This window comes from Nansenia antarctica (genome assembly GCF_963989245.1).
Source record: "Nansenia antarctica genome assembly, chromosome: 1".
NCBI classification, from domain to species: Eukaryota; Metazoa; Chordata; class Actinopteri; order Argentiniformes; family Microstomatidae; genus Nansenia; species Nansenia antarctica.
Genome location: NC_137674.1, coordinates 60,527,366 through 60,549,865, shown reverse-complemented (window position 1 = coordinate 60,549,865; position 22,500 = coordinate 60,527,366). Strand labels below are relative to the sequence as shown.

The 22,500-nt window shown below is 45.7% G+C and overlaps 1 protein-coding gene across 2 annotated transcripts in view; it reads left to right on the top strand.

The window, feature by feature from the left end:
- The window catches only part of ccdc85cb (coiled-coil domain containing 85C, b), a gene marked incomplete at both ends in the record, with an annotated part of 35,759 nt that overhangs the window by 11,563 nt on the left and 1,696 nt on the right, over positions 1-22,500 (top strand). The window contains 2 exons of one of the 2 annotated variants that reach the window (XM_080540489.1): positions 14,460-14,539; positions 19,875-19,973. In XM_080540489.1, coding sequence (XP_080396615.1) covers positions 14,460-14,539; positions 19,875-19,973 — 179 coding nt within the window. Of the gene's footprint in view, positions 1-14,459; positions 14,540-19,871; positions 19,974-22,500 lie in introns of both variants that reach the window. The other variant, XM_080540488.1, reaches the window with a different exon arrangement.

The following is a 22,500-nucleotide window of genomic DNA, read 5'->3' as shown; positions in this document are numbered from 1 at the left end:
TCAGAGGAAAGGAGCTCAAGTCTGAGGATCTCGGACCGGGAGAAAAATACTGCAGTACAAGCAAGTACAAGTACAAGTACAAGTTTTATGGGGTGCACTGCACACCCTCCCCTTGTCTCTCTCTCTGTCTCTCTCTCTGTCTGAAAAGTTTCTCCTGTCAATTTTCTGTTTGTTTAACTTCAAAGCGAGTTGAGGCTTGTTGGAGAAGAATGCCGGTGGACCCAATGGTTTCCTGGCTGGGAGTGTAGATGAGAAACAGTTGTTCCTTGAGCTGCATGGACCACGTGGTTTCATTCAGTAGGGTTGGGGGTAGTGGTAGTGGGGGTAGTGGTCCTTGCCTAAGATGATATCTGAGGTAATCACTGCACGTGTTAGGGATGACTGTCTGACTAGAAATGATTGTTCTCTAGCTACATAGGCTATCCCAGCTTTATGAAGGTAGCCCATGTTATGGTCATGCCAGTGTGGTATCAGGACGATAGAGAGGGTGGTGAGTTCATCTGGAGGGGGAGGGGGGGCGAGGAGGTTGCCGGGAGCCACAGCTGGAGGCTGGCCACCCCATAATAACCCCCAGTTATTGCGAGAGAGAAGGTGTGGAAAAAGAAGCCCTCATTCACCATCTGCGGCAGTCCAGAGAGAGTGAGAAAGAAAGAGTGGAAATATCTCTCTCCATCTGCAGAGCAACCACCATGCCCATGAAATTGTGTCTGTGTCTGTCTGTGTGTCTGTCTGTGTGTGTGTGAGTCTGCGTGTGCAGCAGCAGCCTGCGGTCTGAGCTGCTGAGTTTCTCCCTTCAGTTCAAAGACAATCTGTCAAACTACCTCCAGAAGTGGGATTGGTTGGATGTCGGAATCGAACCGCTCACAGCCCGAAGAAGGTCTATGACCGAAAGCTCGCAATAAACTATGTTCTTTTGCACAGTGTTTGAGTGTGCGGATGCTGTTATTTTGCACTCTATTGATACTCTTCCGTTCCAGCACCTCAGCAGTCTGATCACGGATGAGCGGTGGTATTTTCACTATTTAGAAGCGAACTGCTCACAGAAAACCAAGAGGAGGAGGGGGGTAGTGTGGCGGTGAAAGACCAGAGTGTTAAAAGTTCCTTTGACCATCCTTTGCGTCTATGCATGCTTCCCATTCCCCAGGTGGGTGTAGCTATAGTTGTGTGTAGCTGCTGACCACCCTGGAGGAGGGTCATGGATATGAAGGGCCAGCGTAGCGTGAGGAGGAGAGGAGAGTGACTGGTCATGCATGAAACCTCCCACCTCCAGCATCTCAGGAGATCCTGTATACACACACACACTGCTGGAGAGATCTGGACCCACACATGCACATGCACGCGCACGCAAACACACACACACACACACACACACACACACACACAGTCCATTATCTAGAAGATGAGTAGAGCCAAGCCTCTATAGTAAGCTGTGGGAGGCTCCATCACGCCTGAGGAGTTAGAATGGGATTGGCGTGTTATCGTCGTTGGCTTGTTTCATAATGCGCCCGACATTAAGACGATCCCTCTTTCTTTCTGAGCGATTCCAGGAAAACCAGTTTTGGAGGCTTACAGTACATCAGTACAGATTTTGAGTTCCCTCCCCCATTTGTAGTGTGACTTCATATCTTTGAGTGTTGTGTATTATTATATTGTCTGCAGACAGACTGTGTTGATTGCGGTGTGGGGTTGGGGCTTGGCCCAGTCATTCCATTCCTATTTCATGGTATGGAAATAGGAGGAGCGTGTTGACAGGGACTTGGACAGAGATGCCGTGTACATGGCGTATTGTTATTCTGGGATCTTGGTCATAAAACTCTCCAGTTACCTCAGTCACACCCCAAAGTTTGTGGTGTGTCCTGTCCTGAATGCACACTGAACTGTGCGTGAGTGTGTTTGTGATGCTATGAGAACTTGAGAAGGAATAGGGTCGTACAGCATAGCACATGTCTTCAGTGTACAGGCAGCAAATGAACATACTGATTACAGCGTTGACATAATGTATGATATTGATGTCTATATTGATGTCTCTAGAGAGAGAGAGAGAGAGAGAGAGAAAGAAAGAAAACCTGGACAAAAGAGACAGGAGCATAATGTTCCTGTATGTTAATCTAGGGATTATCACAGTAAGATCATTAGAGCTTGGTTGCTCCGCATTTAAAAAGAAACAACAAGAACAGATAACATTGCTAAAGCCCAGTTAGATCAAAGCCAGTTAGTTACAACATTCCCATCGACTTCCTCCCTCCCTCCCTTCTCTCAGACCTTGATTACAGATGACCTTCCAACTGTACTACAGCCTGCGAGTCGGAAACCAAGCCAGCACCACCTGCAGACCACTAGGCCATCGATCTGTGTCAACTTCAATTGTCTTTGACCCGCTTGTTTTCAAAGGGCAAGCCATTCAAAGGCAATGAATACATTTCTAAAGGCTTAAAGAGAAATGGTACTTTTTAAAATTATTATTATTAATAAAAAAAATGTTTCCTAAAAACAAGGTCTTCCGCTGCAGGATCAATGACATTGCTTTAATCCAAGCCCTAATAACATTTTGATGATTATTTTCACCTGAAGGGAAGGTTGTAGCACTCTGGGGAGGGGTTATTCCCAATGACCCGACCAGAGGAAAATAAATAAATAAGCTACGGCTACGCAAATGATGATGAGTAACTGCTGGAATGCTAATTCATCTACTCTGAGGATGAAAGGTCCAACCAAATCCCTCAGGTGGGACATGGGTTCTGTCATGATGCCTTGCTGCTTTGGTGGGCTTATTAACCCAGATCACCTCTTTAACCAGCCAGGTGTAGACATGGGAGGCTTCAGGCTTTATAATCGTTCCCTAGGTCCACAGAGACTAGGCTTAGTACAGTGGTGAGTGGGCCGGGATAATGAGAACTGAGGAGGAGGGTCAGGGGTTTATGAATAAGGTCTTGTTAAATGAAATGACTGGTTGACGAGGTTCCGTTTAAGTTTTATGAGGGGGGGGGGGCGTCAGATTGACTCAGGGAAGGGGTTAAGCATCGGGCTATAAACCTCTCATCTCAGCCTCTAATGGAACATGTCCCCCCCCCCCCCCCCGATGGTTCTGAGTAGCGGAATGAGGGAGGCGAAGGCATGAGGGAATTATAATGTGATGAGACGATAAAAACACATTTCAATCAATGTTTTGCACTAAATATTGTCTTGTCTGCCTGTGTACGTTAGTGGTCCTTGTAGCCTTCTGCTTTATCATCAGAGTCCAGGTCTTTACTGTCTGCCCTCTGTAGCAGAATTCTGACTTAGTCCTTGTGTTCTCTTGACCTGCAATTCCCCCCAAAACCCACTATTAACCAATTATGATAGAGAAAAGGGAAATGGCATCACCCCGTCATGCAGTGCCTCCTTAATGTGGTCTGACACCACCATACCCTTCTCTGCTGTAGAGGTCACTGAGATGCAGAGGAGGGAGAAAGGGAGTGAGAGCAGCGAGAGAGAGAGAGAGTTGGTGAAGTGAGGTGAGGTGAAGAGCAGAGGGGAGGGAGTGTGGAGGAGGAGGAGGGAAGAGACAGGATGAAGGGCAAAGAGAAGAGAGTGGGGAGGGAGGAGGAGGAGGAGGGGAGGAATGGGGAGAAGAGGGTGAGGTGGAGTAGAGGGGAGAAGAGAGACAGGAGAGCTGTGAAGAACAGAGATTAGGGAGGAGGGATTGGGGAGGATAGGGGTAGAGGAGGGGAGGGAGAGGAGACGGGGGAGAGAGGTGTGAGAAGGGAGTAAGGACACTTTGAATGTTTCACCGTCGTCTCACCACGCAGCACCACGCCTGTGATGGCACAGTTTTTTCAAAGTCTTTGGAACCGGAAACAATTAGACAAGATCAGACACCTTGGGAGGGCTTGACATGTTCAAGAACATCAGAAATGTTCCATGAGCGTGTCAGGGCTAGTCGCTTTCCTTTTTCTCCAAAAGTTTGTGTCATTTATTAATTCTCTTATAACACAAGAACTAGAGTTTGGTTGTTTGAGGAGAATGTGTTTCTCTCTCTCTCTCCCTCTCTCTCTCTTTTGCTCTCTCTCTCTCTCTCTCTCTCTCTCTCTCTCTCTCTCTCTCTCTCTCTCTCTCTCTCTCTCTCTCTTATTCAGACAGTTCCGTAGGAGGGGAGGGTAAGATTGTCTTGCTTCAACTAGAGATAGCTTCTACCAATGGGACATTACGTGCCAGCCTAATTCCTCTGTTTTGTCAGGGGACGGGACATGTGTGTGTGTCTGTGTCTGTGTGTCTGTAAGAGTGATGTCAAAATAGAATTTACTCGTCTCTATCTAATGGCTTTTTCTCTGGATAGAACCGTAACGTCGCTTTTGTTTAATTTCACAAGATCTGATCGAAGTGAGTTGATGGATATGCAACCGTAATCTAATCTTGAATCCAATTTTTAGTAACCTTTAGCATTGAATCCGATAACCCTCAGGAAGGCAATCTGTCTCATTGTTATAACAACTGTATCAATAGCATTTGAACCCTCTTGTCATCCATCAATGCTTGTTGATAGCTGGATAAGATGCAGCTGACATTGATGAATGGAGAGGGATTTGCTTTGAGGAGGTTCGACCAGTAGTGGAAATCTGGGTCCCATTTAACTGTTTTTTTTATGTTTCACAAAATAACTGTAATCGAGGTGTAATTATCTTAGCTGCTTCAATACAGAGATTTATTTCACAATATCCTGTTAGGCCTAACCTATGTTGGCGATGGATTTCTCTAGTGTGCCACTACTTATGGGTGTAGGTTTGATTTTATATGTGAGGGAATTTCATTTGGTACAATCTCGTCAATGTACAGAATGTAATTCAAAGGTGAATACAACGGTGAATTTTGTTCACTGAAATAGGCCTAATTGAGTTTAAATCATAACTATAAGGGATGTCAAATATGCCATGGAAATTTTTTATGTCCACAAAATGTACCCACGACCATGTACTTGCCTAGAATGTCCTAAGAAGTACTGTGAATAATGGTTATAAGAGAATCCCAATAAGGTCCCGGTTTGGTCTTTAATGATGTCCTGGAGACGCCATGGGAGTCAATGTTAAGTAGATAGTCTTCCTTAGGACGTCCCAAGAAGGTGATTTTGATTGCTGAGAAGGCTCCTTGTTTCTTTCTGATACTGTACTGTATGATACCTACTGCTGAAAAGAGCCAAACCTCACAATACCTTTACAATAATGCAAAAACCACCTCTATCCCAAATATTGAATGATTGACATGCAGTTTGACAGTGAAGGCACCCACTACGCAAACCAGTATGTTTGGCACTGGTATTGGAATCCTGTAATATTACAGTAAACAAAATAATGATAGTAAATATCGGTGCACTCTTTGGAAATTTCAAGGCTTCAACCATTTCGCTTGGGGTGCTTGTAGGCTGGGCCAGCTGTCATGGCCTGCCATGGGTCTTTGGTAGTGAAGTCAGCCGTGGCAAGGTAGAAATTAATCTGTCACACACATTGGAACAGGTTTTTAACGCTTAAATGTTTCAGTCAACATCTTGGTTGGTTTCAATGCCACAGTCACAACAAGGTATTAGTCAAGTTGAATCTTGTCCATGTCATTTGCATAAACAAAGAAAGACATCAAGAAAACAACCTCTTTATTCATGCTTACAAGTGAAGGTCACATTTTCCAGGGACAAAAAAAACAAAACAAAAAAAGCTTGACTTTTTTACTCCACATTATGATTGTATCAGATGCCACATCGCTGATGGGATTTTCAGAGCTTGATAGAATCGGAGGGAGAGTATACTTATGGAGGAATGTCCTACTACAGTATGTACTGTATACTTAACTGCTCCCCGTTAGTTCCACTCTGGTTATATAAACACAACACTTGCCAGCAGGGCTGTGAGACACTGAAATGAATGGCAGTATGTAGATTTATGTTAATGGGGTTGCCAAGGGGTTTGCTGTGGCGATCAGCAGAGACAGGAAGAGAGAGGAATGGGGTTATGGTGGGCCATAGGGGGTCCTACCCACAGTGCTCTCTGGTAAATAACCTACATAGACCGTGGTGGTGGAGGCGGGTTGTCTGCGTTGAAATGTGCCAAGTCTCCATTTCCTACCTAGCCAACTGGTTAACTGGCTTCAGGGCATGAAGTAGAAGAAGCAGGGAAGAAGACTATTATCTCCTCTACAAAGAACAAAGAGATAAAGGGCATGTTTCTATCAATTTTGATTACATTTTCAATTTATGAGGCTTTATTGGCATGGGGAAACATACGTTAACATTCCCAAAGCAAGTGTGAAGATAAAAAACAAACAAAAAAGAATGTAATGTACGACTAGAGTAAATAAATGATTAAACAGAGCTGTGTAGTACACAGGTAAAAGATAACTTAAAATAAAAATAGAAAAGCGTGGACATTGCAGTTAAAAAAATATAAATACAAATAAATTAGAACTGTGTTAAAAGCATGGTGCTTGTAAGTGAAGAGACTTACAGTTCTTCATCTTTATCTTGGAGTCCTATATAAATGACCCATCACCTTCAGTGTCAAAGGCCATCTGTAGTCACTGAACCAAGTGATCAAGCGACGTAGAATATCAGATGGTCGTCGTGGGGTACTATGGCTTGTCTTTGCTCTCTCTGTCGAGGCAATCAGTCACACTGCTCTACATTAACTAACTGACACTGACACATTTGTTTACAAAAGGGGTCAGTTGGCACTTGCTGATGTACAGTGGGTTGTTAATGTCTATTGACTGGGGATTAAGAGTCTGCTCAAAAACCCTTGTGTCCGAGTAACGACCTGTCTGTGTGAACATCCTCTGGGAGGGAGGGTGGGAGGTAGAGAGGGAGAGATGGAGGAAGAGGTATAGCGAGGGAAGGAGAGAGGGATGGAGAGGAGATAGAGAGAGAGAGGGTATGTATTTATAGCCTCCTCGGGAGACTGTAATGTAGACGGCTGTCTTGTTGTTATCACACGTCTCTGCTGAATGGAAGCTACAGAAGTGATGCGTCCATCTTCTGTCTCCTCGGGTCACTGTCACCACGTCACAGGGTCAGATGACCTTCATTGTTTGTGTGTGTGTGTGTGTGTGTCTGCATAGGTGTGTGTGTGTCCATCCAGCACCATGCAGTAGCACCATGGCACTATGGTCTCCCAGACGATTACGCCACTTTGGATGTCTAGGCTTGTGCCCTTCATCTTCTGAGTAGGTCGTCATAGCAACCTGTGACTAATCTCCTGAAATCAAAGCTGGGGACTTTTTTGTCTTTGTGCCTAATTATTCACTTCTATGTACACAGAGGGGTGACACCTGAGAACTGACATTTGTGAGAGAAGTTAACACAGGCTTTTTTATTTTTTCGTTGGGGAGTTTTCCTCTCCCTCCGGTTCTCGTCATGTAGCATTTTGGTCTAGTTTGCTGTACTTGTTATCACCGAAACAAGGCAGCGTCATGAATGGGAGCAATAGCCGGCTTTCCACAGCGGGGCTTACGCCATGCGTGCCAGTGCGTGCCAAGGCCAATTGCTTTTCCACCGTCAGTCCCAGGCTTCAATAGGGCTTACTCCAGTTCTATTTGGTGCTTAAAACCCAGGCTTTTAGCCTCCTCTATACTCCCCCTGGGTCCTTATGAGGCCAAACGGGGCAAGGGGCATGATTTAGAGCACGGGTGGGATATTCTAATCATTCAAGTACTTTAGTTGGCTAGCGAACTTGGTGGGTGGCAAGCATAATCCAAGTAAGATCGCTGTAACGACACAATCGGATGGATTTGAATAGCACTTTTTACAAATACAATAGTCATGACGTGCTTCAGTTACCCACATCTGTTGGGACATCAGAGAATGTGATGTATTGATAGTAGGGTTGCAAAGTTCCCCTAAGTTTGGGAAACTTTCCGATAATTTCCAAACTTATGGGAATTTTGCAACCCTAATTGGTTGTGTCTCACAGGGTGGGGGTCTGGGGGACTAGAACTAGACTTGTTCCCTAGGGGCACAGGGCTTTGAGCACAAGCTGGCCATTAGTAAGCCTTGGCACGCACTGGCACGCACTGGCAGGGCTGTAAAAATAATAATAAAAAAATAATAAGCGTCTATTGAATGAAGGTCAGGTGCTAAAATAGACACCTCCTCAGGGACTGAGCTCCATACACCTGTAGAAACACAGAGTCCCCTCTCACACCTCCCACTGCTCTGACTGTACAGGGTCAGTAGACTAGAGCTTTTGTCCACTTCAAGGTTTAGCCAGCACGACGGCGGAAGTGGTGGCGGCCACAACTCAAACACAGTCACATGGTCACTCTATCTGTCTCTCTCCCTCCTTATGCATATAACAAAAGGTCAAGGTCCCTTTCAAAGCCAGGCCCAGTCCCTACTGCTACCACACCAAGTCAATGATTACCAAGGTACAGAGGTACAGCCCTAATTTGGTCAGTGTGTAAGAGTAATGTGAATGGTGAGACACTGTGGTCTTCCAAGACAGGATTGTCTCACTGTGTCTCTTCAGCTTCCTGTCGACCTACTGGGAATATGTAGTGTTTTTTTAGGGAGACAACAAAATGTCTTTCATCCATTGAAGTGCCAGGCACCTGACTGTTGACAAATTGGGTTTGGTTTAAGATAACACACACTGCACACACACACACACACACACACACACACACACACACACACACACACACACACACACACACACCCCTGAGTGTGCGGGGAGGTGAGGCGTTCACCCCTCTCCTGACAGCGCTAGCGTTCGTGTCCTCTCTCTCTTCGCTAGGTCTTGTCTCATGGGGTTAGAGCGTCCCTAACTGACGAGCCAGCCCTGCCAGGCGTGCCTTTGAAGCCTTTCCAGGGCCTGTGGAGACGTGCCTGAGTTGCCAGGTTCTGTCTTTCGTTCCCCGCTCGTTAATGCAGTATGGATGCCCAGTCGACTTGTTTCTCCCCCTCCTCTCCTGGCTGCCCTGGCTGAGCAGAGCTGAACAGAACAGAACAGAGAGGAGCAGGGCAGGGCAGAGAGTACGCTGGGGGATTTGGAGTTTAGAGAGCGTTCCACAGCCATGTCACATGTCCCAAGTGTGTGCCAGACCATGTCACTGCTGCTCTGCTGACAGCAGCGGCAGGCACGGAATCATACAGGTTCATAAATGTCCTGGAATATCTGGAAGTTCACCTGGGCAACACCAACTGACAAATAACGGTGCCTCCCTTCCTGCCTCTCAAATTCTCTCTCTCCCTTTCTCTCTCTCTCTCTCTCTCTCTCTCTCTCTCTCTCTCTCTCTCCCTATCTTTCTCTGTCATTACCTCTCTCTCTCTACCTTTCTCTCTCTCTCTCTCTCTCTCTCTCTCTCTCTGACTCTCCCTGTTTCTGTATTTCTCTCTTTTCAGACTGACATGCAAAAGCTTTTGTCTGGTACTTTTTGTTGTCGTTGTTGTTGTTACATTTATTTTGTTGCAGTTGTCTGTGTTTGCATGGGTTTGTCCTCGAGTTGACAGCCCCCCGCCTTTCCGTACTTTTTCCGTTCTGTGGTTCCAGTATTTTCTTTTCCTTTGTCCGTCCAGAGTTGTTCTCTCTCTCTCCCTCTAATGAAGAACTCATTGTCGGACGGATAGAGCTTTCTGTAGTCAGTGAGGTCATATTCCATGGAATGTTTTGCCTCTGCGGAGACTATAGTTTCTCTAGTTTCTCTTCTTCTTCTTCCACATCTTGCAGTAATTCACCCAGCCCCCCCGAGCACACAAACACACAGACACACACAGACACACACAGACACACACAGACACACACAGACACACACAGACACACAGACACACACAGTCACACACACACACACACACACACACACACACAAACACAGTTGCTGATGGGGCCCCCTCCACCCCCAACACCTTCATTCACACATGCTCTGCGTGTGTACAACCACACACAAGTACACCCCTCACCAGCAAAAATCCATCCATGCCTAGGCTGAAACCCTCTCACATGCAGCTGTGGAATATATAGGCTAAGATGAAAGAAAAATCCTTTCCAGGCATAAAAGCCATTTCAATGCACTGCAGGCATGAATACATGCACATGAATGAATGAACGAGTTTACAGCAAAGAGGCCTGCTTTAAACTGGAGGATGTTTATTCATCCCTCATCCCATGGCCCACAGCCTGCAGTCAGTGTTTAGGATTTCATTGTGTGTGTGTGTGTGTGTCTGTGTGTCTGTGTGTCTGTCTGTCTGTCTGTCTCTCTGTGTGTGTGTGTGTGTGTGTGTGTGTGTGTGTGTGTGTGTGTGTGTGTGTACTGATACAGTGTGTGCGTCCGTCTCTCTCTGTCATCTTGTTGTAGCCCTCTGTCGAGCTAGTGGGTGATTTGAGTTGGACTGTGTTGACACCACCAGAGGGGGTTTAGCCCCTCCTGTCCAGATGGACCCACCTGGAAGGCCTGTCCTGCGCCCCCCACCAACCCCAGCCATGCACAAGGAGGGAAGGACGGACTGAGGGAGGGGGAGGGGGAGAGTATTGAAGATAGAAAGGGGGGGTTGGACAGAGAGAGAGTGAGGGATGGACAGAGAGAGCGTGAGATGGATAGAGGGTGGGGAGGGACAGGGATGGAGGGAGGGAGGAAGGGAGCGGCTGCAGAAGTGGGTCATGGTTGCGCTGACGCAATGGGAAGCGACACACCGAGAGATGGACAGAGTCACAGACGCGTCGGTCTGCGTCGCGCTGCCTGCGTGCGCACACGGGCACAAACATGCAGCGAAACCTCAGCTCACTTCACTGAACAAACGAGCATAGAGGTGAAAAATAGAACACCACAATGTACTGTAAGGACAAAGTTTCCCCTCTGCCTGGTGATGTACTCTTCTCTCTTCTTTCTCTCTCTCTCTCTCTCTCTCTCTCTCTCTCTCTCTCTTTAACTCTCTCTCTCTCTCTCTTTAACTCTCTCTCAGGGGAAACTTTGAGTGTTTAGTTGGATGTATATGTGTTCGCATTCCATCCACAGTGAATTGCATACACTGTCTGTGAGATCAAATTCAACTTTATTCATAAGTAATATAATCAGACCTCCCTAGATGCTTGTTTTGTATAGGCTAAAGGTAGTAGTCAGGCATAGTTATATTGTGTCGAATAGCCCAGCTTCACGGGGTAATTATTTTTGCCTTTTCTATACGATCCCTACGTGATCCTTGTATCGCCCTAGCCCCGTGGGGAGCGGAGATTAGGAGATGTGAGATGGAGGCATATAGAGTGATGAAGGATTGGAAGGGAGGATGGGGTTTTAATTGGCCAGCCCCTCTCCCCCGAGATGTGTCTCTAGAGCAGGTTGTTAAAGAGAAGAGGTGTTAAGATTCTCTCTCTGGAGCCCCTGGGTGAGAGAGCCCCTGGGTGAGAGAGAGAGAGAGAGAGAGAGAGAGAGAGAGAGAGAGAGAGAGAGAGAGAGAGAGAGAGAGAGAGAGAGAGAGAGAGAGAGAGAGAGAGAGAGAGAGAGAGAGAGAGAGAGAGAGAGAGAGAGAGAGAGAGAGAGAGAGAGAGAGAGAGAGAGAGAGAGAGAGAGAGAGAGAGAGAGAGAGAGAGAGAGAGAGAGAGAGAGAGAGAGAGAGAGAGAGAGAGAGAGAGAGAGAGAGAGAGAGAGAGAGAGAGAGAGAGTACCTCATCTATAGCATGTCGTGAGATGCTGCAGTAATCTCTCATATAATGTTTCTAACCCTTCCTCATCTAAGACCTTCGTGCCCTAGACGTGAGATGACAGAGATGGTGTGGTGGCCTCTGACCCAGTCACAGCTTTGGGATTCCTCTCTTGTCCCCTGACAGACAGTCGTTATAAGCCTCAGATGTGACTGGGGTTCTTGGCCTCACAGTGTTTGTCTGGGCCATGACATCCTGACAGCGCCCTTGACATGACATCCTGACATTCTTACTCATGGCTTTCCCCCCCCATTACTTAGGTCATAATATGTCCCATGTGTATCCATCTAAGGTGTGTATCAGTCAGTGTTCGTTTTGTCAGTGACAAAAATGACAAAAATGTTGGGTAAACACCTATTTCTCTGTGGCAAAAGACGAGAGGATGACTTAATACTGTAGACCCAGAAAGAAAAAAACAGAAACTTAAGACATAAGACGAAATTATCTCTGGTATTTGTCAGAGGTGGGAGTAAGTGACACATGTGCAAGTCTCAAGTCTTAACCTGCAAGTCTCAAGTCTTAACCTTCAAGTCTCAAGCAAGTCTCAAGTTATTACTGTGGTGAGAAGTCAAGCAAGTCAAGTCAAAGCATTGCTCAGGTCAAGCAAGTCTGATGATCTACACCAGTTTCCACATTTACAAAAAATGGATTTGATATTACTTTGTTGCTCAATTGTGAGCGATGGGGTCGCATTATCACCCCGCCATGGCTGAACACACGTTCAACAGGTGTACTTGATGCAGGGACCATCACTACTGCCACCTTGAACAAAGAGGGCCCAAACATAACATAGCTTAAACTTAACGTTAGCTTTCTAGCTAACGTTTGACCAGCCAATAAGTTAGCTAAAAAGACACATTCACGTAGCTAACTTTCTTTGTGGATGTTGTAATGACGGATGAAGTTGGATGTTATGGTGCAGACTTTGCATACCGCTGTTCTCTTCTTATTACCGTCATCGACAAAATATTCCTTGAATCCAAATGTAATTATGGTCTAGCCCGCTACATGATGCCTCGTCCATTGGCCTCTACTGGTTTGCTGCGTCCAGTAGGTTGCCAGGTAACAGGTGACGCAGATTGCGCTAGAAATCACCCAATCGTGTTTCAAAAATGAAACATAACTTCTCAATATCTAGAAGAAATGCTAATATTTAATAGAAAAATGAGACGTCCTTTCGAGTCATCTGTCTCAACTCAAGTCAAGTCCTGAATGCCAAGTCAAAGTCAAGTCATGTGTCTCGAGTCCCTCATCTCTGGTATTTGTATACTCAATACACTTTGATACTGTTTTTTTTGTTTTTTGCCTCGCTTGCCTCACTTTTCTGAAAATGAATTTTTCAGCTTTATTAAAAAAAACACTTGAGTAGAAGACATTTCAGTGCTCCCTTCTTCTCTCTCCCTATAACTCTGGGGGTCTTGGTCAGCCCATCCTGGCTGAGGAACTCGCTTCCTAATCGGCTTGAGAGCTGACCACGGGTCAGAGCAGCAGATGAAATCAGATTAGAGGGTCACAAGGGAGAGAAAGAGGATTATCAAGCTGGCAGCGGTACTGCCTCTTCTTCTAACACCAACCGACACCAATCACCAGTCAACCAACCGTCAACACCAACACCACACTTCCCACACCTGAACAGTCAGGGAGCTAAGTAGGCTAACTGCTAACACTGCCTAAGCATCTGATCCATCACTGGACCTGTTAGTGATGAATACAGATGGATCAATAGTGTTGTTGCTTCTTGCCCAGTGCTATTGCTTGAATTAGACTAAAAGTGTCCCTGGTTTCCACAGATCTAGGATCAGATAACACAACCCACAGTAACATTATTAAGGGCATTGCATGGAATATCTCACCCTGTCAGGGTTTGGGGGTTACTGTTACCAACTCCAAGGTTCTATATTCCCGAAAACCAACTGTCTACTACTACTACTATGTCTCTGTCTATGTACACAAATGTGACCACTATGGGTGTGTTGCTCAACAGCATCTCTTTCTCTGACAATGGTTGTTCTGAATATCACCACCTGGTGGTCGGGGTGGGAATTTGAGTTATCTAATGAGTGAGATTGGATGAATTAACGCAGCAAGTAGGCTAAGTAGCCTCACTGACGCGCCTTATAGTGACTCACTTCCGTGTGTGAGTGTTTGCGTGAGCGTGTGTGTGCATTTCTAATAGCTAACACAAGGAAGTTGGAGCCTGCAGTGTATTCCATGGTGCCTGTCTGACAAGTTGTCAGAGAACAGCCCCTCTGATAGTTCCTCTTTGATCTAGCTGTACATTTGCGACGCGTTTTGAAAACAAACTTCAGGACACCCACAGACAACACCAATACCTGAATTCTATCTGAGTTGCTACTGTCCCTAAACTGAGTCTTAACTGATTCAAGTGGGCTAAATATAGGCATATAGTCATTTTGACAGGTGTGCTGTATTATTATTATAGCGTTGTGTAGTGCATGACAAGTAACCTGATTAGATTACTCATGCTGTTTATGAAGCTAATGTCAGCCTCAGGGATTTGCAGAACAGCAACTCACCATCTTTGCAGAGAATTAGGCTGTAGCTAGACCCTATAGCATTGGAGTCCGTCAAATCATGAAAAATCAAGAGCATGTTTTACATCTCAGCATCTTACTGTAGTTGATCTACATGGTGCCTCCAGTGGATTATCAAAGAAAATGTCAACATGTTAAGCTCTTTGGGACCATTTGCTCAAGTGCCCCCTCATTTTATCTGTATGTGGTCTTTGAAATGCTAATCCCTCCCTCTCTTTTTCCTTTCTCTCTTCTATTCCCCCTCTCCCTGGTCTAGAGCCCTCTTCCAACTACATCAGACAGCTGGAGACTAAAGTGAGGATTCTGGAGGATGATAACACCAAGCTTCTCACACAGGTGTGGTCTTACACACACACACACACACACACACACGCGCAGCAAACGGGTTTTGCTAACACTTTCCCTATCCACTGTGCAACACTATTCAGAAGGTAGAATACAACTAGTGTGCAACTTGTTTTATCCTACTGAGAAAATCTAATTGATTTAGGGGAGTGGTGTGTATAAGTATAGTATGTGAGTCATAATTCACCTGGGTGCAAGTGCGAAAAAAAGCTCAAACCTTGAAGAAACAGATTATAGTAGCCTACATACATTTTAATGAGGATATATATATATATACTGTATATATTCTTTTTAGTCACCAGGCCTAATTCTCCCAATTATCACCCCCTTAGATTCATATGTAGGCATTGTGTGGGCAGAAATAACCTTCGCCAAACTTTTATGATATGAGTAATTAAGACAAACGAGCTCCAATTATGAGCTAGATATTGTACTACCCTACTTTTACATGAGGACATATTATGTTCCTTTTGTATAATAATTGTGCTTATCTGCATGCATTTCTTACAGTTTAACACTGTATAGTTATCTCCTCTCCCTCACTGTTAAACATAATGGCATTTTTCATCGGCTGAAAGGTGTGGGGTGATTCTTTTGTGTGGGGGGGGGGAGGGGACGGTGAGAGTCTGCAGTGTTACTGTTAGTAAGTAAGTAAGTAAGTAAGTAAAGCTTTATTTATATATTTATATTTATTTATATATTTATATTTATTTATATAGCGCCTTTCGTACATGAAATGCAACTCAAAGCGCTTTAAATACCTCTTTCAATCTATTTCGTCCGGTTCGCACCATCTGACCTGTCTCCAGCATAAACACAATTGATGTGGTCTATCTAGGGTTACAAACATTGTAGGGGCATATACGTAATCATGCAAAATCCCAGATTGTCAGTTGACTAACTGCTCTGAACATGTTTGTGTCGCCTTGACTTATATAACATATATGTTAATGAAGGGATGGGGGGGGGGGCAGAAACATACAGAACCCCCCCCCCGATGCCTCGTTCTCGTTTCCCCTATTGGGAAAAACGCCTATAGTGTGTGTACATAGGCGTGTATAGACTAGTACATTCATGTATTAGTATATTCATGAGATATTACCAGGCAGTTAAAGACTAATATCGTGACACTATAACTGTTTAAATGTCTTAGAGAAACGGTCTGCATGAGGCAGTTCTAGAAGTTCTAGAAGCATCTGCTGTCGTTTGATAAGACAATCGTGTTCGACCTCCTACTTACCAAGTAGACAATGACATTTTTACCCTTCTTAAGACATTTTGGACTCCTCCCATCTCCTGTGTCACACAGACTCTCTACTGTGTTGAGGTTACAGTCAAACGGACACAACTAGGAATATCGACTCATAACATATTTTTTTTTCTTCCTCTCAGCCCAGTTGCCGATATAGCTTATCACAGATACAGACGAAGAAGGTAAAATCTCCCTCTCTCTCTGACTCAACTCGCCTGCAAAAAACTGCTGTGGTATCTGGGACAACATCCCCTCTCTCTCTCTCTCTCTCTCTCTCTCTGGTGATGGGACTTTCACACCTGTCCGCTTGTTTGCGATTATCGGCTATAACGGCGTCGCTTTCTGGGCGTCGCTTTAACGGTGTCGCTTTCTAAGCCAATGACTGTACACGGCAGGGGGGCACACCTTTACACCTTTACGCCCAGAGTGCCTTGGCACTGGGGAGACAGCACCGTTGGTGCCACGGGGCTCTCCGCTGGCGCATGAAAAGCAAACGCTTGTCCCTTCTTGTAGGGACGTCTGGCAGCCTGAATAATTTACTGGGTGGCGACGCACGTAGATCCAGATCGTTCATTATGCATGACCGACAACGTGTGTGTGTGTGTGTGTGTGTGTGTGTGTGTGTGTGTGTGTGTACTTGGATTACATGAATATGTTTTACATTTTTATGAATGTCCCTCTTGGTGGTTCTTCTTGTCGTCTAGGAACTTTTGCTGTCTATTAATAAAAAAGGAACCGATGTGTCTTGGCTAGGTACGAGAGCAAGCAGGCTGCCGTTTTCCGCGGGGCTTATGTAATGTCAGCACTCTAGTGTTTTGTAATACAGTGCTTGATAGGATGTGTCAATAACAAGCAGGTGGGATTTATAATGGATAACGCTGTTCATTGGAGACATTGCTCAACCCACAACATCCAGTGTTGTGAAACTAAGGCTTTGAAAGTTGGTTTGAGTCTGAAGGAAACAATGGAATGTTGACCCTCCCCAACTGGCCAGATTGTGTGGTACTTTAAAACGTTGTGAATGACTAAGGAGTAGACACACACTGACACATACACACACGTACACACACACACACACACACACACACACACACACACACACACACACACACACACACCCCTATACATTCAAATGCAGAACATCCAAAGAATACAGAAATGCAAATAAATACACACACACACACACACACTCACACACAAACAGGCTTGACTATAGGGATATGCAGTATAGCCTAAGCCTAAAGTATGTTCACTCTCTGTCCCTCTGATTGATGCATCGACCGCGGTGCCCTGAGAGCCAGTGGAGTGTACAGTATTGGAGCTGACTCCAGCCCAGCGCCACTCCATCACAGATGACGGCCCAGTAGGACCAACAGTGATTAATATGACCGATTGAATTGACTGCAGATGGCATCCATTAAGTCTAATTACCTGAGTGACTTTGTCAAAGTGGCCCTGGGACAGTGAGTGGAGAGGGGTCAACAGGATAATCTGATTTGCCTTGACTGATGAGTGCCAACTGAAATGGAGGTGGTTGTTAAGCCTCTCTACCGATTCCACCAGCAAGGAATTGTATACACGAACTGTAAATGATGTATCATCAGTGTTCTGATGCTGTGTTTTTGCACTCTCACTTGTATTATTTGCAGAGATCTTCTTCTGTGTTTTGAGTGTGTCGTCATCGGTCCCTGTGCGTTCCTGTGTGAGGGAGCTGGAGGCTCCAACTAAAAAGTGTCAATTCTGAATTGTCATTTGAATCAATGTATGACAAATATCATGCATATCATAATTCTTGTTCACCAGTCCCTCCTCTTGCATAGCAGCATTTCCTCCCCTCTTTTCTCCTTGGAAATGACACGCGTATCCTATTAGCACACTCTTATTTTAGACTGTTAAACTGCGGTGGATGTGCAAAGTCATTGGATGATGAAAAAAGTGCCTTGAACAAGGTCAGCAACGTTGAAAATGTGTTTTTGTCTACTTGTGAATTGAAGCGTGTTATTATGGACTGCATGGACTGCACTTTAAAGCTGTCCTATTCCAAAGCGCTTTACAATGGCCACTCATTCACCCATTCACAGACACATTCCCACACCAATGGTGTCTTGCCCAAGGACACCTCCACACATGGGCCAGCCGAGGATCGAACCGCAGACCTGCAGACCTTGCGATCATTAGACGCCAGCTCTACCTCCTGAGCCACAGTCGCCTGTTACAGAGCCTCCTTCACTCTCAAGTGGCTCTGTCAGGGTCATGTCGGCTCCGAGTAGGGCCTACTATTCTGTGTTAAAGTCAGGGTTGGGGCGTCCAAGAGAGAGGAGGAGAGAGTGACCCTGCTCTCTGTCTCATGGCTGCTCCCCTATAGCCCCTCATAACTCAGAGAAGAGACGTGTGACGGCCAGTGCTCCTTCCTGTCACCCGCCAGGACATGGGTGATGGATTGGGGACAGCTAGCAGTTTAGCCGTGAGGAGAGAAGATGGTGCCAACCTGTCCCGTAGACAAATGGTATTGTTTATTTTCATCAACAGCGAAGGTCAGCTTTAGCCAGACGTTTTTTGAGAAGCAAAGAAAAACAGCTCCTGGTAACCCGGGGAAGTTTAAGAACACGGAGAGCGAGGGGGACACACGGTCGAAATAGGAGATGGGCAGATGTGGATCTCTGAATTCCATAAGCCACTGAACAACAGTTATTGTGTACATAACCACAGCATTAATAATGCATTCGTCGTTTACAGTACATTCACCGGAGGTACACATTTGTCTTTCTGGATCGCTTCCCAGGCAAATCCTAGCTAACAGATCCGCATCCCTTAGACGTGCCATTTAGCTCCCGAGCCTACCAGGGAAAACTCCTGGAGCCTAGAGAAAAAAAGACGTGGGATGGCCGAGGCTGAGGCTGTGTCTCCAATTGTACACCCTTCTTCGGTAAAGTGTACGTCTTGTGCACTTCCCTGCATGGATTGAAAAGCAGAAGATTGGTAAAGAGCTCCCATGCTTTAAAACAGTACCCATCCTGTCCGTTCATATATATTCCTGTGGGGGGGAGGGGGGAGTGCACAAGTGTACACTTCAGAGAAAGAGGGTGTAGTATCCGGATGAAGCCAGAGGGGAGGAATAGGAGGAACAAAGGAGACATGGAGGGAATGCTGAGCCGGAGGAGAGATCCGATGCTTAATGAGCGATGTGGGGATGCTGATGGGATTTCTGCAGTGTTAAGCTGTATTTGGTGTTTGGGAGAGAAAGGCTGTGTTAGGTTCCGTGGCGCCTAGGAGCGGCAGATGCGACACAAACAATATCCTCTGTTACATACAATATAATATCCTGTACAGTATGCACACAGACACACACACACACACACACACCGTACACTGGGTTATTTATAGCCTTACTTCTCCCAGGCATCACGTGTGTGTGTGTGTGTGTGTGCGTGTGTGTGTGTGTGTGTGTGTGTGTGTGTTCCCGAAAAAAGATGAAAGAGAGAACACAAGTGCGTGACATCAGAAATGTCATATGGAATATCAGCAATGCTGTCCTTATAAGCGGGAGGCTAGTTAGAGCCCCCAGGCACCAGTGGTCTTTGTGAATAGGACAGCATGTTAGGGAATGTTAGAATGATCGGTTATGTTAGAGAATGTTAGGGACTACATGAAGCGAATCCTTTTCACTTTTTCAACTGTAATAACGTAAGTAAGTAAGTAAAGCTTTATTTATATAGCACCTTTGATACAAGAAATGCAGCTCAAAGTGCTTTACAACAGGAATAAGAACATTAAGTGAATATAAAAACATATATAAAAACATATACATGCATAGAATGAATATAAAAGCAGGGGAAAACAGTAAAAAGAAAAGGTCAAGATCTAACTTTACATATCCCTTTCAGCTCCCTACCTTACACACAACATGATTCAGTTAGGCTTACATTTGAAGGCTTGTGGAAACTCGTCCTTCCTCACTTCACTCCCCACCATCTAAAACTGTGTCTGTGCTAAGTATGAAGGTTTTTGATGTGTGTAGGAGCAGTGTGTGACGTTGTCTCTCTCTCTCTCTCTCTCCGTCCCTGTGCCCAGCAGTGCAGCCCTGGAGACCTCCGTGTCCTGAGGAAGGGGAGTCTCTACCACTCTGAGTCTCAGCTGTCCTCCCTGCCTCAGCGCCACGATGCCCTGCACAACGTGAGTTCTCAGGAGAAGCACACACACACACACACACACACACACACACACACACACAGACACACACACACACACACACACACACACACACACATACAGTTGAAGCCACAGCTGTGCCTCTCTCTATAGCTGTGGAGTAGATCCAGTGCATCAGTTTCTAACACACTTTACAATTTAGCAATTACACCTACACAGGCTCTAGAGTCCCAACCTTTTTATACTGTATATCTCTCTCATTTCTCCTACACATGCCAAGAAGTTAAGCACACACCCACTCAGCCCTCTTCTCATGTCACCTTCTGATCTCTCTCTCTCTCGCTCTCGCTCTCTCTCTCGCTCTCTCTCTCTCTCTCTCTCTCTCTCTCTCTCTCTCTCTCTCTCTCTCTCTCTCTCTCTCTCTCACACACGCACACACAAACTCAACCTCACCGCTTAAACCACTCATACCGGAGCCTGTTTGAACTGAATCCTGAATAGTATGAAAAGAATTATCCTCTACAATCCAGCACGCCCCCTCTGACCCCCCACCCCCCCCAATTGTGCATTTAATGAGGACAGCCCACCAGCCTAAGACCCAGCACCCTGCCCTACCCCCTGCAACCCCAACTCACAGTGAAGAGGTCGGGGGTGGGGGGGACTGTGTCCTTCACTGTCCTATGATAACGCCTCAGCCAGTTGCTGGCAGACAGAGGTCCGAGGACATGACACCATCAAGTGCCGACGGTGCAAAAACACCCTGCCTTGAGTGACATACTGTAACAACATACACACTGATATTTTGGGAGATATTTAGCAGACTCCTTTATCCAAAGCGACTTACAACAAATACATTTATATAATCATCTATCCATCAGTCATCGCAAGAAAAAGTAATCCATGCTTGGCTAGGGGCCATGGCAGTCATAATGCTGGAAGAAGGAAGAATTAAGATGATTATATATATATATATATATTTACAGTAGAGAAACTGTACAGGGGGGTGGGAGGGACAGTTAAGGTGTAGTCTTGAAGAGATGGGTCTTCTGTCTACGCCGGAAGATAGGGAGTGACTCTGCATTCCTGACATGTCATGATATACGTTCATGACCGAGCAAGACGCGGCAGCTCAAGTAGAACAGTGTCATGACGTTCCGCTTGCGGTGTACATCTCAGTAGCAGTAACCTGTCTCATTAGCCATGTACAGTAACGAGCAAAACATCAAACACGATGATCAAACAGACTGGGTTAGCGAATCACGACAACACTGGGGGGGCTAATGACAACAGCTGAACAGCCAGTAAGGTTGAACAGTGCGTAGCGTGCTGTTATATGGCATGCCATCAAGTTGTCCTTCAATTGCCTGTCTGTAATGAAGACATGAACAGGCCTTCTTCCACCCATGAGCATATCGATCAGGGTGATTTTAGCCTGACTCACTTCCTCCATCTAGTCCTATCGCCATGGAGACCTCCTCGTTATGGGCGATGTAGTAACTGATTGGCTGAGCGGTGATGTGGCCTGAGTTCATTCATGTGTGAGAGATGGCCCTTATTGGGACAGAAAGATGGAGGGGAGAGAGAGAGAGAGAGAGAGAGAGAGAGATGGGGGGGCCACAGACAGTCATCTGAGCATCAAAGGACCAAACTTCCTGTTCTGTGTTGCCTCTTCTCTCTCTCTCTCTCTCTCTCTCTCTCTCTCTCTCTCTCTCTCTCTCTCTCTCTCTCTCTCTCTCTCTCTCTCTCTCTCTCTCCACCACCATTAATACAATGGCTCCTCTTCTCTTAACCTCATCTTTATATTTAGCCATGCCGTTCTATCGTTGTTCAAACTGGGATCATCCTGCCCTAGTTTCAGGTCACTGTGTGTGCGTGCCTGCGTGCGTGCGTGCGTGCGTGCGTGCATGATAGACAAAGCTTGATGTGGTTTGATTCACACAGGTAACAGATAGTTCAATTATATTCTCCCTGTTGATACGAGGTTCCATCGTTCTTTTTTTTCTTTTCTGAGTGGGGCAGTCCCACTCATATTTTTCATTTTGATTGACAGTACAGTATAGATTATGACAGGAAGGATGGGTGAGAGAGAGAGGAGGGATGACATGCAGGATATGTCCCCGGCCAGAATCGAACCGGGGACCCTGCGGTTACATGGTCGACGCTTAACCCGCTACGCCACCTAAGCGCCCCGGTTCCATCGTTCTTGACGGGATGCGTTTCTGCTGTAATGGAAGGCCTTAATAAGGCCTATTTATGCAAGGCACTCAGCCAGAACTGCACATTCAAATGAATAGTAAACAATAGCCTGGAGCTGTGTGCGTTTCTCTACAACTGTCTGGAACCTTTTACTTCTGAGGAAATCAGAATGTAGCCCAGCACTGCAGTTCTCTTTAAACACCATCTAAAACAGTACAAAGTAGCGCAGGGAAATAAGAGGACATTGAGGCAACGTTTTACATTCTAGTGGTGTTTCCTACACAAGGGAATATGTTCTGTAATGCAATATAACATGTCATGAAGGACCAGCTAGTTGTGCCCATTCGTAATCACC